At 39.7% G+C, this 16,971-nt stretch overlaps 1 protein-coding gene across 1 annotated transcript; it reads left to right on the top strand.

Moving 5' to 3' along the window:
• Window positions 1-1,964: 1,964 nt before the first annotated feature.
• On the top strand, window positions 1,965-6,964 carry C1GALT1 (core 1 synthase, glycoprotein-N-acetylgalactosamine 3-beta-galactosyltransferase 1). Its single transcript, XM_010144225.1, has 3 exons — window positions 1,965-2,200; window positions 3,908-4,575; window positions 6,755-6,964. Exons 1-3 carry the CDS (start codon window positions 1,978-1,980, stop codon window positions 6,962-6,964), a joined length of 1,101 nt encoding a protein of 366 aa, XP_010142527.1. The 5' UTR covers window positions 1,965-1,977.
• Window positions 6,965-16,971: the final 10,007 nt, after the last annotated feature.

Here is a 16,971-nt window from a genome sequence, read left to right on the forward strand (position 1 = left end):
GGTGATAAATGGGGAAAGTGGGGAAAAAAAAAGTCATAATTTTAGTACAGTGGATACTTTTCAGTGTCATTGGCTGCTTGGAAGGCACCTGATGTAAGTCCTCATGTTTTCTTCCCAAGTTAGTGGCATGTAAGTCAATAGAAATAAAGCTGAAACCAAGTAATTTTTCCAAGGTCTGGATCACAGTTAATTTTATACTTGAAGTTGTAATGTCTAAAGGCAGTTGTTACTCTCCACCAAGATGTACTAAATTGAGGGAAGACAATGTATCATTCAAAAAAATTGCCTAATGTGCTTTTCCATGTCAGAGAACTACAGCTCCTTATCAACCACAGTTATAATGATGTGAATTTGATACAACCTTTAAGTTTCTTGGTTTTTATTTTGTGCTTCAAGTTGTACTTTACAGTTTTCTAGCAGTGTGGGAGGAAAAGCCTATCACATATTAGGGCTGCTTTGCTCTCAAATTATCTAGATCTGCTGGTGTGCATTAAATCTGATGATTTCTGAAAGTGCCAACCTAACAATATGCACACCGGCTTTCTATACTCTCCACTTCCTGTTCAGGAGAGCGCTCAGACACACAGAAAGCTGGTATTTGGAATGCGTGTTGCTGCAAAGTGATTCATGCAGCTTGCTTGGGGACAGTCTTTTTCCGATAGTTTTCACAGCCAATGAGAGAAGTGGGTGCAGGCTGAATGGGTTGTTTGGTGGCTGCAGCTCTTTTCTAATCGATGATTTTCATTGATGCTCTGTACATTGCATAATTTTCTTTTTTTTGGCTCCTTAACTAACTAAATTGGGTTCTGCCCACTGACATCAAGAATGATCCTAATGGAGGTAACATCATCAACTGGTTTGTAAGGCTCTGGCTTGAATCCAGTGTGTATTTAACAGTCAATGTTTTTGTAGTTTAGTCATGAGTTAGAAAATACCTCAGCCCTCTGCAGGAATGAGAAGCCCTCAGGCCTCAACATCCTGAAATTGTTTTGCAAGTGTTTAATATATACAAATTCACACTTTTTTTGGCTGAATAAAGCTCACTTTACGCAGGTGTAGATGCTGATTTTAACCTCCAGGACTCGTGTTCTTGGCAGGCCCCGGCCGCCCTGTGCCCGGGTCTGTGATCTCCGGAGGTAGAGCAGCGACTCTTTCACGGGCACCCCCTTGCCGTGGGGAAGGAGCTTGCGTGCCCTTGTGAGGTTGAGAGCTGTGCTGGTGGTGGCATGTGCCTCCAGTAGGGTCTCTCAAGCCAGACAGGTCTCAACTGAAGGATCAGACAAAGTGTGTCCACAGGCAGGATGGGCTCACTAGCCTTCGGGCAACCATCCTAGGAGAAGGACAACTCTGACTCCAAACCCGGGCAGATGGAGCTCGTTTAGCCTTGTAAGGCATCCATCATCTAAGAGAAGGACACTCTAACCAAACCTACGACCTGAGGACTTCGCTGTCACCATCCAAGCTCGCTAGGCCCTGGCAGATGAACCTCAGGTGTAAAGGGTGGAGCCAGTTCCGCGCACGCTGCGCCTCACCTAAAAAATCCACCGCACAGGCCCGGAGGGTGCACTCATCGCTTGCAGAAAGCGTGGGAAAACCCTTCCCAGATCTTCGTTCACGAAGCCAAGCCATGATGATGATGATGAGATGCTGATTTTGTTTAATGTTATAAAAATCATCAGGCAAGTCCTTTAGTTTTTGAGGATCAAGATTGTGGCTGAAGCGAAGAGTTTTTTTAGTACTGGAATACAAGGTTTTTGATGTGTAGTTGAGGCCTTGAGGCTGATGCATTTTCTTCTCCTCTTCCCCCAGATGCCTTTTAAAAATGGGTGTTTCTGTATGAAAACTCAGATGATGTCTCTACTTCCAGATATTGAGTCCTCAATTTCTTCCTGTAGTTTTAGATTTGATTTCTATGTTAAACAGCTTTAAGCTTAACATATTTTTCATTTGTTTTTGACAGTGAATTACCTTCAGGAGATGGCCTCTTCTAAGTCTTTGGTGAACCTTCTAACCTTCACTTTCGGATCAGCAATAGGATTTTTTGTATGCTATCTTCTGTTCAGCATTATACTAGAAGAACAGGTTACTATTCAGCCTCATATCCTTCACAATGATCCGCATGGTCAACACTCAGCAGATACTGATAACAATCAGCTGCAAGGACAAATGAATTTCAATGCAGACTCTGGACAGCATAAAGGTATTTTGTTACACCTGGCTAATTATATAATATTCCCCCTTTTCATGCATTGTAAAATGCTGTTTTCTTCCCTGGCAAGAATCATATGAATCCTTTTCTTTCACTTTCCCCTTGTTCATGTTAAATCTAAATAACTTGTCCTACTGAGGTCTGCTGCGTGGTGGTTTTCTTTTTTTCACATTTTTGTTACAGTGGTGACTTTTTTTTCTTAGAGTTCAACTATTTGTCCAGCTTCTTTATCTGGACTTGTTTGGAGCAGGAACTTCTCAAATGAACTGTTGACATCAAATGGTGGTTTGGCTAAGCAGAGATATTTGCTAGCATTGTAGATGTGTCCGAACTGCTTTTTGTTTTAAGAAGCTAATTTTGGACCGTGTCTAACTTTTGATCTAGCCTCTTAGTTAAAGCTCAAAAAAAAAAAAAAAAAAAAAGGAACTTGCTTTTTGACACAATTAGTAAAACTTGTAATTGGAGCAGGGCAGGGGCAGAGAGTGTCACTGTGGGCATTGTTTGCCAAGCCAATTATGCAGCAGCCCAAATGCAAATTACTGTTCTCAGTCAAAACTGCAGGAATTCTGTTGTGCTCTGATTTATTTATTTATTTAATCCAAAGAAGGTAGACCCCCTCTAATATTTCAGGCATATTTTTAAATTTGACAGATCTCATTAAATGATTTAATTTTAAATCCTGAATACATGTAGTGTCTGAGTTTGGACTGAGTTTGCATGAGAAAAAATGCCCTATAATGCATCTGCTGAAGAAGATATTGAGTAATTTGCTATTTAAATGCATTTAAATTGCAAACTTTGTAAGACAAAGTTTGTGAGTGTTTCACCTGTAATTGCAGAACGTTGTTACAAAGAAATCTGATCTGTGATTATATAAAGTGTAAGCAGGAATATTTTAGGACTGGTTATGCAGGTTTCACTCTCCATGGAATATTCTTTTACATAACTTAAAACTGCTTTGTATGTATGAAGTGAAAAAGATTCTTTGAGAGAAATGGATGCTTCGGCAGCTTGGAAAACATATTATCTCAGATAACAGTGTCTGTTTGGATTGCCTGCAAATAAAAACATTTTAGCTTGGTAATACTACTAGTTTCATAGTACTCTAGCTTATTTAATCTGATTTTTACAAATAAGATTTAACTTGATTCAGTGACAAATTCTTTCTTTTCTGTCTTGTCATCTGTTTTTTCTTTGAAAAATATGTTGCTGTTTTAGGAATATTTGTTAGGTTTTGTTAGTTAGCATAAATAAGCATAAATATATATAATAGAGTTTATTAGCTTTTTGACCTTTCTGTGTTGTAATCATTGTGAATGGCAAAAAGATTCAGCTTTTTAATTGTTATTAGTCCTCCAACACCATAAAGAAGTTCCCTCCAAACAGTTTTTAAGTACAAATCACAGTTTTCTGAAGCCACACTTATCGGAACAGATACACATTTTGATATGGCTCTTATGCTCTCTTTTATCCTGTGAAGTCGAAGTAGCTGTAAGGATTTTAGTTTCTTGGTTTTGGGAGTCTGGTTTCTTTTCTTCCTAAATCTAACATTAATTTCATTAACTGGTATATTTGGTAGCAAGCGCCTCTTCTCTCTCTGCATGTCTTTTCTGATCTAGAAACAGAATGTGTGGGGGGAGGTTGCTCTTAGTTCGTTTTGCAATCAAATCTAATATTGTTTTGGAACTTTTCTTTTAGATGAGAATAAGAATATTGCAGAAGGACTGTATCAGAAGGTGAAAATACTGTGTTGGGTCATGACTGGACCTCAAAATCTAGAAAAGAAAGCCAAGCATGTTAAGGCCACTTGGGCCCAACGTTGTAATAAAATACTTTTTATGAGCTCCGAGGAAAACAAAGACTTCCCAACTGTGGGCCTAGAAACCAAAGAAGGCAGGGACCAACTGTACTGGAAGACTATTAAAGCTTTTCAGTATGTATATGACCATTACTTTGATGATGCTGATTGGTTTATGAAAGCAGATGATGATACGTATGTTATCTTGGACAATTTGAGATGGCTTCTTTCAAAATACAGTCCTGAACAACCAATATACTTTGGAAGAAGGTTTAAGCCTTATGTGAAACAGGGCTACATGAGTGGAGGAGCTGGATATGTTCTGAGCAAAGAAGCTCTGAAGAGATTTGTTGCTGCATTTAAAACAAACAAATGCTCTCACAGTTCCTCTATTGAAGACCTAGCACTAGGAAAATGCATGGAGATCATTAATGTGGAAGCAGGAGATTCTAGAGATACAAGTGGTAGAGAAACCTTTCATCCCTTTGTTCCAGAACATCACTTAATCAAAGGATACCTACCAAAAACATTCTGGTACTGGAATTATAATTATTATCCTGCTGTTGAGGTAAGTCGATAGGAACCTGGTAGCCATTTTATGAAGTACATCTGAGGAGGTGTGAGTCAGCGGTTTAATAGCAGCTCAGTGTATTTTAGAAAAGAAGATTTGGTGATATCCTGTGATACACCTGTGTGTAGATGTGTTAAATACACTAATGAACTTAAAGTTGATGCTAAGAACTTAATGTTCCAGAAGAGCTAGTGAATCTTAAATTCTTTTTTTTTTGTTTTGCTATGTTCTGTTCATGATGTTTTGCTATGTTCAGCAAAAACAATGAAACCTTTTTGACATGTTTGCCTAGTGTCACCACCGCTACCTTCCTTGCAAAGTTGCTGTTCTGGTTTGTTCCCTCGTATCTCACACACCGTGTCCCTCCAGCTACCAGTGTGCAGTTAGAATCACGACTAGTCTGGTTCATTCAGGGTCTGTGTGCTCACTGCACAGAGGTGGGTCAAGCAGTATGGCTTAGTTACATTAAAGCCTACTAAAAGGGAAGGTGGTGTTAATACACCTTTATCTTCTACCCATCAGCAAACTTTGCATAAACCTGTAGAAACAACTAGTTTTGAGACTTGTTTATGGTTGTGGTTGGTTAACATTGTCTAAGAGATTCCCAAGTGACTGGAGCGGCTGGTGGGTAATAGCGTGCATGACTGTACTGGCTGCTATTCTTTTTCCCTTCAAATGGAGATGTGCTGCAATATACTTTACTGGTAACTGTGTGCAGTGTTACCTGGCTTGAACTTTGGTATCTGCCCTCCCCTCACTTTTTTACTGATGGTTGTTAAAATGTACATGTAAGTGAATTCCTTTGAAAAGATCACAAATGAACGTTGCCTGGAAATGAAACAAAAGCCTGACCCAAACAAGGAAATATATTTCCTTGTGTTTCCTAATTGTATAGGACTCTTGTCTCCCTTCTGTAGAAGTGGAAGCAAGCAGGATAGCTGGCAAAGCTATCTTTTTAAAAAAATTCTTTTGTTGTAGCAATAAAAATAGCATTTACAAGCTGAAACATTCTTACTACATGAACTTCAGACCCGTAACACCTTTGTGTTCCACATCTGAAATTTCTGGTTTAAAAAAAATTTAATAAAAAGAGGAGGGGTGGGAAGCAGAGTGCTACTTGGAATTAAAGTGATTGGAAGGTGTTCTGCATTGTAGACGTTGATCATATAGTCTGTGCTGTAGCTTCTTTTTTAGGATTATAATCTCACTTTGAAAGTTACTATTTTTCAGCAAGCTTTGAGATCAGCATAAATGGCCAAAGTCAAGGCTAGGATGTGGGATAGTTTACACAGTAAAGCTGGAAAAGAAATGTGGACAGCTATTTGATCCTGTCCTATCGTATTTGTGTTTGGATAGAGACTACTTTGTCTGGTATCAAAAACAAGCTATATTTATCTAATTTAGTAACTATTTAAAGGATGCCAATTAAGTAACAATTGTTCTCTTCAATGTCTTGAATCTTAGTTCCAACTAGAATTGGAGTATTAGCAGCTCTGCAATCAAATCTGATGAAAAAAACTCCACAAAACTATCTTCCAGAAAAGTGTTCTCAAAGCTGAATTTGAGCTAGTGAATACAAGTTGTAACAAATGTGCTAACAATTAGCTCTTAAAAAAGCTTAATAGTATAAATGAAATTAATAATCTTTAAAAAACCTTCCAAAATTATTTGTTACAACTTCCTATAGGTAGGAATTTAGATATTGACTGTTGCCAAACTGTACCATATGTGAATGCACACACAGGTGCATGTGCACATGTTTGGCTTATGTACTCTGGATGGATTCTGTCCTGAGTAACAGACATGTTGTTTCATATATAAATGCAATGCATTCAGACCTTCTTTCTGTTTCTTGGTTTTGTTTAAATACTAACATAAAAAAGAAGTATGGAAGAGCAAAAAACCTCCGACACTAACGAGAGCAGCTAGGTTTTTTTGCTGTCTTGATTACAGAAACAAAAGATTTTTTGTCCAACTTTATTTTAGATTGATGCTTCAACAGATATGTCTGATTCGTTTTACTTGCTCAAAGTTAGGTTTTAAAGTATGTGTATGACTGATGATAGTGAATTTCTTGACCATGAAGTCAAGTATGTGTTTGAATTCTTCCTAGATCTTTAATCCAGGGCATGTGTTGCAATTCTGGCTGATTATCTTAATTTATTTTGTGTTTTAGGGTCCTGGATGCTGCTCCGATCTAGCAGTTTCATTCCACTATGTCGATTCTGTGACTATGTATCATTTGGAATATTTGATTTATCATCTTCGTCCATACGGGTATTTGTATCGGTACAATCCTGATTTAGCAAAGAATCCAGAAGAGCAGAGCAAAAAGGAAGCGCTGGAGGGTAATCAAAATCTAAAGCAAAAAACTTCTGAGAATTAATTGAAGAAAACAAAAAGAAGCCAGTGCAATGAATAAATGTACCTCAAACTCCTGCATGAAGCTTGTGGACTGAAATTACTCATGGAGATTCTTATTTCAAAAATCACTTTGGCAGAACTTCCTGTTGCTGTCTGCATGCAGCAGAGTCTGGTGCTGGCTCTGACTGTTTGGGGCAGTGTGACCTTGCAGCCTGGCTCTTGAAGATTTGGAGCCCTAAAGCTGTGAAATAGGAGGTTGTTCTGGTACACTAGTATCTGGAAGAATTTGTATAAAGAACGTAGCATATGGGTTCACAGATAATCATACAGTATTTCTGTTATGTTTTCTGCTCCCCTGGATTGCTTTCCAGATGTTCTGTTAGTCAGTTTGAATACTAGAAATTGGATGCTGCACAGTCAAATACTTCATTATGATGTTCTCTAGTACTGTCAATATCTTGAAGTTGCATTGTGCACCTTGCCCTGTAAAGCAGGGAGAGGTGAGAAAGTAGAGTCTCAAGGCTGCTTTGCCTTAACGACAGACTGGTCATTATGAATAGGCAGAGAGCCACCCAAAAGATTAATCTGAATTGTTTCAGAAATGCAATTCACTGCTATGAATTATTTTAAAAATTTTAAGTCTCTGTTGTACAAAACAATGTGAAGTTGTATCACTGCTGTTTTAGGGAGAAACAGTTACTATGTATAATAGTAGTTACTATTGTTTAAATTGCTGAGGTGTTACAAGTTACTTATGTATTGGCCTGTGGCTTCTTTGGCATTTTTTTGGTATTAACTTACCCTATTGGTTGAATGGATATAAAAATTAATCTCAGAATTTCTCAGCATAACATAAGGTAGGTGCTTTTTGAAATAGAAGTCTCTCTTTCATCACGCCTTCCATGTAAACCAGAAAGAACAGTATCTGAGTAAAGTTACAATGGCATTATAATAACTTGGTTTCATCCAGTATTACAGTTTATTTCCACTTAATTTTCACATCACTATACTTTGAGATTGTGGAGTTACCTTGTTCATTAGAATTTTACAGATACAAACAAGTCCTGTTTTAAAACTGCAGTGAAGGTGATTTGGCTGCTGCCCTGAAGTACTTAATTTCACTCTTCTGAACACTTTTTTTTCTTCCACTTCTAAAAATTTCTTCTGTATCTGCTTTTTGTTACGTTTTTCAGAACAGTGTCAAATGATCCTGGTTTCACTCTTTTTGAAGCTGAAGTGTTACTGTTACTCAGCTTGAATGCAGGAATCTGAACACAGGAAAAGTGCATTAACTTTCTTCACTACTTTATGAGTATGTCTGCCTCTTAACTGAAAATACTTTCTTGGTATGGGACAAAGTAGGTGTTGTAATTGCTGAAAAATTTTCAGAGGCCAAGCCTTTATTTTATGTGTTAACTTAAAACTTCCGGGTTCTCTTTTTTTCAAGGGAATAGCAGTATGGGGAATGGGGTTAAATGTGACATGTAGTGTGTTTTTATTCCACACTTGAACACAAGCTTCTTCATCTTTTTATCACTTTTCACCTTCATCATATTGATGAATTTGGACATAACCTAACTACTTCCAGTCATTGTTCTGGAAAGGGCACATAGTGGTAGCAGACAGCCTTACCTCTGCTGTCCTTCCTTCCTGGAAGAGGATGTTACCATAAATAACTGGAATTTTCTTTTCCCAAAGATCGTTCTTGTACAGATTAGGGTTCTATCTGTTGTCCAGCAGTAGAGTCACAACTTCCTTTCTGACCACTGCTCTGCAGCATGATGGCAATTACTGAAATATCTCCTACAATCAAAACGTTACTTACACCATCTCTGCCTGAAAGTCGGTGGGGTTCATATTTCAGGTATTCGTTAAACAAATAGTTCTTGCAGGGTTAAATCTGTTGGTCTTTTAAAAGACTGCCTCTGAAGTACTGAAAGGGACATGAGCTCTATTTCATGTTTATTGACCTAAGTAGAAAATTGTAACTGCATTTGTTTAAAAAAGTCTCCAGTTTGCTCTCGTCAAAGGAATGCTTGACCAGAGGATGGATAGTACCATGCTGAGAGGTGCTTCCTTCTGTGAGCTGAATGTTTATTCAATGTACAGCACAAACCAATTGTGAAATCCATATGGTATTGATAACTCCCGTGACATTGTTCAAACAACAATACAAATTTTCTGGAATACTTAAGGAAGTTATAAAATTAAATCAAGATCCCAACTTAATCTCTTTGTAAATTCAGCCCATTTAGAAGATCTACGAATCTACTGTACTGTTCCTTTATTACTGCTTTCTTCCTTAGTTCATCCATGGGGATTTAAAGGCTTTCTACCCCAACAGGCAGGACTAATCTTGCATATTCCCCACAGATTTGTGTCCAACATTTGCCCTGTGTGGTAACATAATTTCCTCTTCATGTTCTTTACTGTCCTGACTGTCTCTGGGTTTTCAGCTTCGTTATGCTTAAGTCTCAGGTGGGCAAGAGGAAGCAGGTAGTGAGCTCCACTCCGGTTGGTTGCTGAGGTGGTAAGTCAAACCAGCCACTGCTGAGTTCACAGTGAAGCCTTTTCTCAGCAGCAGTTCTAATTCTTGTCTGCTGTCCAGCTGAGACTTGTGGGTTTAGCAGAACAGGGCAGGAATGTCCCTTTCCACAAAACATGCAGGACCTCAGAAGTGGAGAAATAAAGGAACGAGTTCCATTTCTTGAGGAATAAGGCTAAGAACATACTACCTTGTGATAATTAGGTGATGGCCTATCTGGAGAAGTAAGAGTAGCCTTTTCTTCAGATGCCCTTTCTTGCTTTGTTTTAAAGTGTCCTTGTGCTTAGGCCTCTGTTTCTTTTGCCTTTCTCACAGCACTGCAAAGGTTTGGTTTTTTTTTTCCTTCCAGACAAGATAGAAAAGTATCAGTTTTTACATTCTGTGACAGAAGACTGCTGTTCTCTGATGAACTGTGTTGCTGTAACAATGAGCTGATGCCTCTAAAATAATTGGTGTGCATTTTGATCCCTTCAAAAGCTTCAGTAGACAAGGCTGGAATGCAAACAGTTAGTATAATTCTCATGTACATTACACTACTGAGCAGTTTGTTACTTCATTCTTAGGTCTTTGTGCTTTAAGAAAGTATTTATTGAATTTGAGGGGCTACTGTGTTTCAGGTGGACAGACCTTTCTGAGGCACGGCTCTCTTAGGCTATACCGATTATTGCTCTGTGGTTTGGTTTGGTTTCTAAAAGAGGTTTCTTAATTTTATGAAACCTAGAAGCTTCCATTGGTACCACAGTGATTTAAATGACCCACCTAAAAATTTCAAACTAGTTTTCCTGGAAATTACTAGGTAGCAGTTGTTCACATGTCAATGTGGGAGTGTCACTTGATGTAACAGAGTAGTATTTTAACCTTGCGTTAAGTGGTTTTTATTTCAGAAAGAATGGGAATCTCAAGAAGTTACCTTCTGATCACTGTTCTTAATTAGAGGATAGTATTAGTCTCTTTGTTTGTTTGCAAAAAAGGATGAATTTTAATCCTCTTTCTCTCCTAATTCAGTTTTGCAGTCAATATTTGCCTTATGTAAGAGGTTAAACACTGGTGATGTTCCACCATCTCTCATGTTGTGGAAGCTCTTTTCCCAGTACCTTTGGCCTTTAAGGACACATTCTTAATTTTGCTTTGGTGGGGGTATATATTAAAAATCAGTGTTTTTTCATGTCTTGATATTTGTTCTGTTTGAAGTAGTGTTTCTTTGTTTTACAATATGGTATTTACAATACTCCACAAATGTTATGAGTGCTCTAGAAGAATTGAATACTGCTGCTGGACAGTATGCTCCACTTAAAACCTGTGAATGATTTAAATTGCAATTCTATGTTGTTGCGTCCCTAATGGCAGATACAAGTTGGTGACTTGGTGATCACCATAAGGATTTGTTTCTTAAATACCTTCTTTGAAGTGCCTTCGACCAATTTTTAGCATCAAAATTAAGTTGAGAATTGAATAAATGAAGTAAGTTATCTCCTACACAGTCTATGTCTGTCTTCATTTATCCCTTCTGTTTGCTAGTGGTGTAGTGGAGCAGCACAGTTTAGTCTATTAAAAACATTCTTACTTTTTTCTTGGGTGGGTACAGGTAAGTCAGAAAGCTTTTCACACTTGGTACGTTTTTTTGCTGTTATATTTACACAAAACAAAGATTTTTTTTTTTTAATTGTAAAATTAATCATGTTAGTACTAGATTCACATAAGCAGGCTGTTGTTTCTGCATTGTCCTGATTTTCAGTGTCTCCATGCTAAGAGTCCTCACTTGAACTGACTAGAGCTGATACCTCAAAGATGAAGCAAAACTGTTCAAAATTAACCACTTTTTTTTTTTTGTCCAAAAAGGATTTATTCTTTCAGTGAATATTTAAATGTTGGACTTCCTAACCCAGCTTTCATGCAGAATAATACTTGGCAGTAAAGAATATTCCCCCTTAGGTGGATGGGAGGTGTCTTTGTGGAGAAAATGTGGATTGTTGGATGTGGTAGGCACAAGCACAGGACAGCTGTGTTTCGTTACCTTGAGTACTGTGATAGTCCCTACTAGTACTATTAACCTGGATTAATTAACTATTTCATTGCAAAGTGCAGGAAGTGTGTGACAGCCAATTTACCTGGGCTCAAAAGCTAAGGAACAACAGCCGGATGGACAGAGGATGAAAATTCCTCTTTGAAGTTTCAGGCATAGCTTACTCTTTTATGTGATGCTACTAGAACTTTCAACTGTCAGGACTAAACTAGATCCAGCAAATTGTGGGGCAATGTGAGTACTGGAGCAGAACAAAAGCTACAGCTACTACTCTGGAGAAAAACTGTTGCGTAAGTGTGGGTTTGCTGTTCTTGCTTTTTTAATATGTAACAGACTCTGTGTATTTACTGACCAGAAGTCGTAGACACAAGTGAAATATTTTTAAATGAAGGTAAGGTCTCATAACCTGCTCACTTACTGAAAACTTCACTGGCTTGAAAGAATTTTCTTAGAGTTGTTCTTGTGCACTAGTGCGAACTAAAAAGAAATTTAAGTAAGTATCTTACACCCAGGGACTGCCAAGTTTGTTCTAAGTTGCAGGGAAGATAAGCCTGCACATTGCTCATTCCAGCACTCGCTGCAAAATGTCCAGCAGTCTTTCCTCCTTCTTGACAATGTTTTACCTTAATGAGACCCTTCTGTGGTTTCCAAAAACTTGGTAGTGAGGGACTTACTCTGACAAATACATGAGGAATAAGTGAGAAAACCAGAGGCCTGCAGTGAATGTTTTCATTGTTCCACAGGTGAAGTAGTTTAACACAGCCTTGGAAAACAGCCTGGACCACGGGATCTCACTTTGAGGTGTTAGGGTGGGATTTAGCATTTATAAAGGAAAGTGGTTATTTAATTCAGAAATGTAGCCTGATCTCTCCTTTTCTTAGCTTTCTAATCTATATTCCTGCAAGATTGCTTGAGATGCCAATAAAAATAAATTGTGGAGATGGTAGTAAAAAAAAAAAATAAACCCACCAAAAAAGGTGTCAGGGAGAGTACCTCTATATACACTTTTGTTAATTCTGGAATTCGGATCGGATGTGGTTTTAACTCTTCTTTCCGGACTCCCTCAGCCCACTGTTCCATTGTGATAACGCTCCTCTTTTGTGGTGAAAATACAGGCCATGTAGGTCACCCCAAAATGCTTTTCTGTAAGCTTTGTTTTATTTAGGGAGGTGGAAGCTGTGAGTGCTGGAGTCTGCACTGGTACTGCCCAAAACTTCATACCCCTGTGTCCCAGTTCTACCTGGGGCTTCTCTCATGTGTCGGACAGCTCTAGTGCTGAGAAAGCGTCAATTCTTCTGCATGTTCAAGGTGTTACACTTTTTGGAGGCGCAATTTGTCTTTTAAACGGATTCCCGTCTATTGCCCCCCCCCCGCCTTTTATTACCTTTACTGTCAATAGTTTCACCTTCTGCTCTCCAAAGTGCTTTTTGAGGAACACATGATACCAGAGGGATCAATCCTTTTCACCCTCCCAGGTGGCTGCCGCTCGCTTCAGGCCCGTATGTGAAATGGTGTGCTGCCTTCAGTGAAGGTACTGACTTTGCGACGTGTTTTAAAATCAGCCTGAACGAGTCACTGCCGAACTAAGAGTTGGAATGCTCTTTTATCATTTGATGCTTAAAATACTTCTCGGTTTGGTAGGGTGGACAGGTGGACTGGCTCCAACCCTGGGCAGTGAGTCGTGCTAAAGAAGTATGAAAAATGTTTTCCTTAGAGAAGAGGGAATTCTTTGTCGCAATGATCTTCTAAAAGGAACAGGAATTTTCCAGCTGTCTGCTAAGAGTTGCTGCAGCCACTGTCGTCTTTTTTACTTTTGCGCAGAGGTGAACAGTCTTTTGCAAAGCTGAGTGGCAGCAGAGTTTCATTTCAGCTCTGAATAGAGATGGGAGTTTCACAGAGGTGTTTGTTAAATAAAAAGCTGATGCGAGCATCGTGCTTATTTCCTTTCATTTAAACTCAAACTTTACTAGAGCAGGGACATAAGTTTGCAGAACTTCTGTTCTTTAGATGTACAAAACCAACCTATGGCGTGAGTGAACCTGTCACTTTGGTATCTTGAAGTCAAAAGGGCTGGTTTGCTTCTTTGGATTTCTAACCTGGCTTCCAGCAACTCCTTGCCGCTTTCTCCTTGCTTTCCCCTCTAACCCACTGCAAGGAAAGGAGTTTTGTCAGTAACTTCAGAAGAACTGGACCAGCCTCCTGCTTTTGCTGGAGTTCCCAGTTCCACCCAGAGTTTTCAGAGTTCCCCAGCAGCTCTAGATCCTTTATGGTGTCAGGTGCTCAGGGTCCTGACCCTTCCTCCTCTGTCTAAAAACCAATCAAAAAGACCTAGAAATTAATGTGCACTAGTACCCTGCACCTTTTACACCTTGGACTATGGTGAGGGTTTTTTTCCTTTCACTGTCCCTCGTGAATTGATAACTAGGAATCACCTGAACCTTGTGCTGTTAAGTGCTGTTTTCCGGCTCTCTGGAAGTGGAAAGCATAACATTTAAGACAAATGATAACTTGGGCCAAATCCTGAGTACTTGGTAGAAATCAAAACAAGTAGATACATCTTTGTAATTTTTTTTTTTAAATTAATGTTGTCTTCAATCTCCTCCCAAATTTGGGAGTACAGCAACATTGTTAAGTGTCTGTTCTCTGGCTTATTCTATCTCAAGTGGAGGATGTGGCTGTAAATGGGAGTCTGTATCCTTCCTAGACTTGCAGTCCAGGTGAGCACTCGGCCTCTACAGGATTTAATCATAAGAAAATCACACCTGAGGGTCTGAAATTTTCTCCAGTACAGAAGAGTGCTTCACCAGCAGCCGCAGTTTGAACATTTACCATTGAAAACAGCATATTCTGTGGTATATTCTGTTGAAATCATGGCTGAAAAACGATTAGTGTTTCAAGGACAGGTAAGGTAATCACATCCAAAACCGATTTTCAAACACCATTTAGAAAAGCAAACTCTATTGTTCCAAGGCTGGCAGTGGTTCAATGTGCACAATGAAGCCATTGTTCCTATTTGTCGTTTTTAGCAGAGAATATGCAGTCTCTGTTTACTCGGATTAGAACATCATTTGTCAGTCTAATCAACAGCATCCTGCTTTTAAAGTATTTCCCTGTCAGCTAGCTTGGGCTTGCTGAGCTTTATCTTTGTCAGCTTCCAAAGCTGCATTTTGTGCATCTTGTACAGACTCATTCAAGTATTTCTCAAAATGCATTTGCCACGTTTTCATTTCAGGTAAGCGCCATGATCTCTAAATACAGAAGTTGTTCTATCAAATGTAGGTCTGAATGTTCACAAATTCACACCAGTCCCAGAGGGGAAAGTCTCATGCATCAGCTGTATTTTCTTGATTTAAAACCATCATTACAAAAGTAGCATGTAGGTCTTATGTGTCACTGTACAAGTACTAATACTTTCTCCAGCAGAACGAATTAGATCTACAGACCCTTTATTATTTCATATAATCCTACTGTAATTGCAGGAGAATCCCACTGGAGGCGCAGTTATGCCAGTCCATGCTTTGGCCGGCACTCCTTGTTCAAGGAGCTTCGTCAATACTCGCTGAAAACAGTACATGTGGTTACGAACGTGTGGTGGCTCTCTCGTTTGATCTGGTCTTTGCCATACTGCTCAGTCTGCAACACGGAGTTTCAGTACTGGTGAATGATTCTGGGGGGAGTCGAAGTCGTGGATTTCATGTATAGTATCAGGAAAGGTTTTTAAAAGATCCACATGTACTGGTGCCACCCCGAACACTCAGTCCTCGTGAGCCTCAAAGAAGTGGAGGGAGCATGAGTTACTCTTGCATGTAGCATCAAGGAATTTTACTTCTGACCTCACTGAAAAATGAAGAAACTGTCACAAATGTTTAACAGCATGGAAAAAAAATGAAGGCATGGTTGGGAAAAGGATTCATTTCCTGTGTCCTATTGACGCAATATACTTGTGGGGTGGTTGTCTAGGCCCAGGAGAGAGCGAGAAAGCTATTGCTGCATATGAACGATCCAGAAGTGTTAGCTGGTCCTATGGCTTTTGCAGTTAAAGGCATACATTCAGCTGGACCACTCAATATTCTGACTTCCAAACATATAATCGTGTACTGTGGAAGTAGCATCTCTAAGATGAGCATAAGGAAAGAAGAAGTTAGTATGAGGAATGTGGATGTCCCTTCCTAATCCATCAATCAGCAGTAGTAAAGAGACTCTAACATGACCCAAGAGAGGACAAATCTTTTTGATTTTGTGCTGTTCTCTGGAACACCGAACTCCGACATCTGTTTCAGCTGGAGCATCTCACCAAGGGAAAACCTTCATGATGGTTTTTCTGTGTACAGCTGCAACGCTTTGTATCTCCTGCTGCTGGGCAGCACCTTCTCTATTTAATACCTGCCTGAATCTTTCCATCTGACTGCTGACTGCCCTCGGGAGCTTTGGGCTGTTCAGGATGGTCAGGTTTGAGGATGAATCTCACTTTTCTTAGATATTTGCCTGTAAGCAGCACTGTAAAGGCTTGGGTAACCCAATCCGACCTTTTAGCTGACTCTTCTTTGAGCGGGAATCCTGGACTGACTGGATAACTTCTATGGCCTTTTCCCGCCTGAATTAGCCTACAATCCTAAAATGTTTTGTCAGCTTTGAAGGGAGATGTTTTGGCACCTGCTTGTTTTCCCTTCAGCTCCTCCAGGTCCTATTGGTCTCTGCTGATGTTTTGTGGTCAGCCCCCTTCCTCAGCCTGGAGAGCCCCTACCTGGGCACCAGCAGGGCTGTGTCGTACTCATCTCATCCTTCATGTGTTTTTACTTTCTCCCTTTCCTTACAGAGGAACGGCGGTATTGTGGAAGTTCTGCTTATCGTTCTGAAGAGTACTACACAAATACCCATGTTTTATGTCCTAGTTTATAGGAGGGTGGTTAGACTCTTCTGTTCTGTCTCAACACTGATGTGTGCTGTTCCCGTCATGTGGGGGAGGGCCAGCTGCATTGTACAAGTGACTAACTAGTTGTTTGCTCTTCTTCCAGTGTTGTATCCTGGTTAATGCATATTGAGTTTTATGGGTGTAAATGTTCCCTTCTCTCTCTGTTCCTGTACAACAACTGTGCCTGTTGCTTGCTGAACTTGGAGATCCCGTTTCCTTGTTATGCAGAGCTAGACGGCTGTATCCTGGAGGGGTCATGCTGGGCACATCGAGGCACAATCCAAAAGCAGAGACCAAAATCTCTGCTCCTGTCTCAGGCACGCCAGCTCACAAGCTCTGGAGCCCTTAACCTCAGATCACCGGGATGAGTAACCTAGCTCACAGTAAAGACTGCTTGGTTGTAATAGCTTCATTTCCAGTGCGACACGTTCTCTGCCTGGCTTAGTACTGGAGATACAGCTTAGGGCTGCAGACTCTCATTTACTACCACCGCTACTACCCCGAGCCTGGACTTCCTTGGGTTCTTGAGTTTCCAGAAAATGTTCCTAG

Source organism: Buceros rhinoceros, unplaced genomic scaffold (assembly GCF_000710305.1).
Source record: "Buceros rhinoceros silvestris isolate BGI_N320 unplaced genomic scaffold, ASM71030v1 scaffold26719, whole genome shotgun sequence".
In the NCBI taxonomy this organism is placed as follows: Eukaryota; Metazoa; Chordata; class Aves; order Bucerotiformes; family Bucerotidae; genus Buceros; species Buceros rhinoceros.

Coding starts and splice junctions, on each gene's coding strand:
- C1GALT1 (XM_010144225.1), top strand. CDS start 1,978: ATGGCCTCTTCTAAGTCTTTGGTGAACCTTCTAACCTTCACTTTCGGA. Junction 2,201..3,907: donor AGACTCTGGACAGCATAAAG/GTATTTTGTTAC, acceptor CTTTTCTTTTAG/ATGAGAATAAGAATATTGCA. Junction 4,576..6,754: donor ATTATTATCCTGCTGTTGAG/GTAAGTCGATAG, acceptor TTTGTGTTTTAG/GGTCCTGGATGCTGCTCCGA.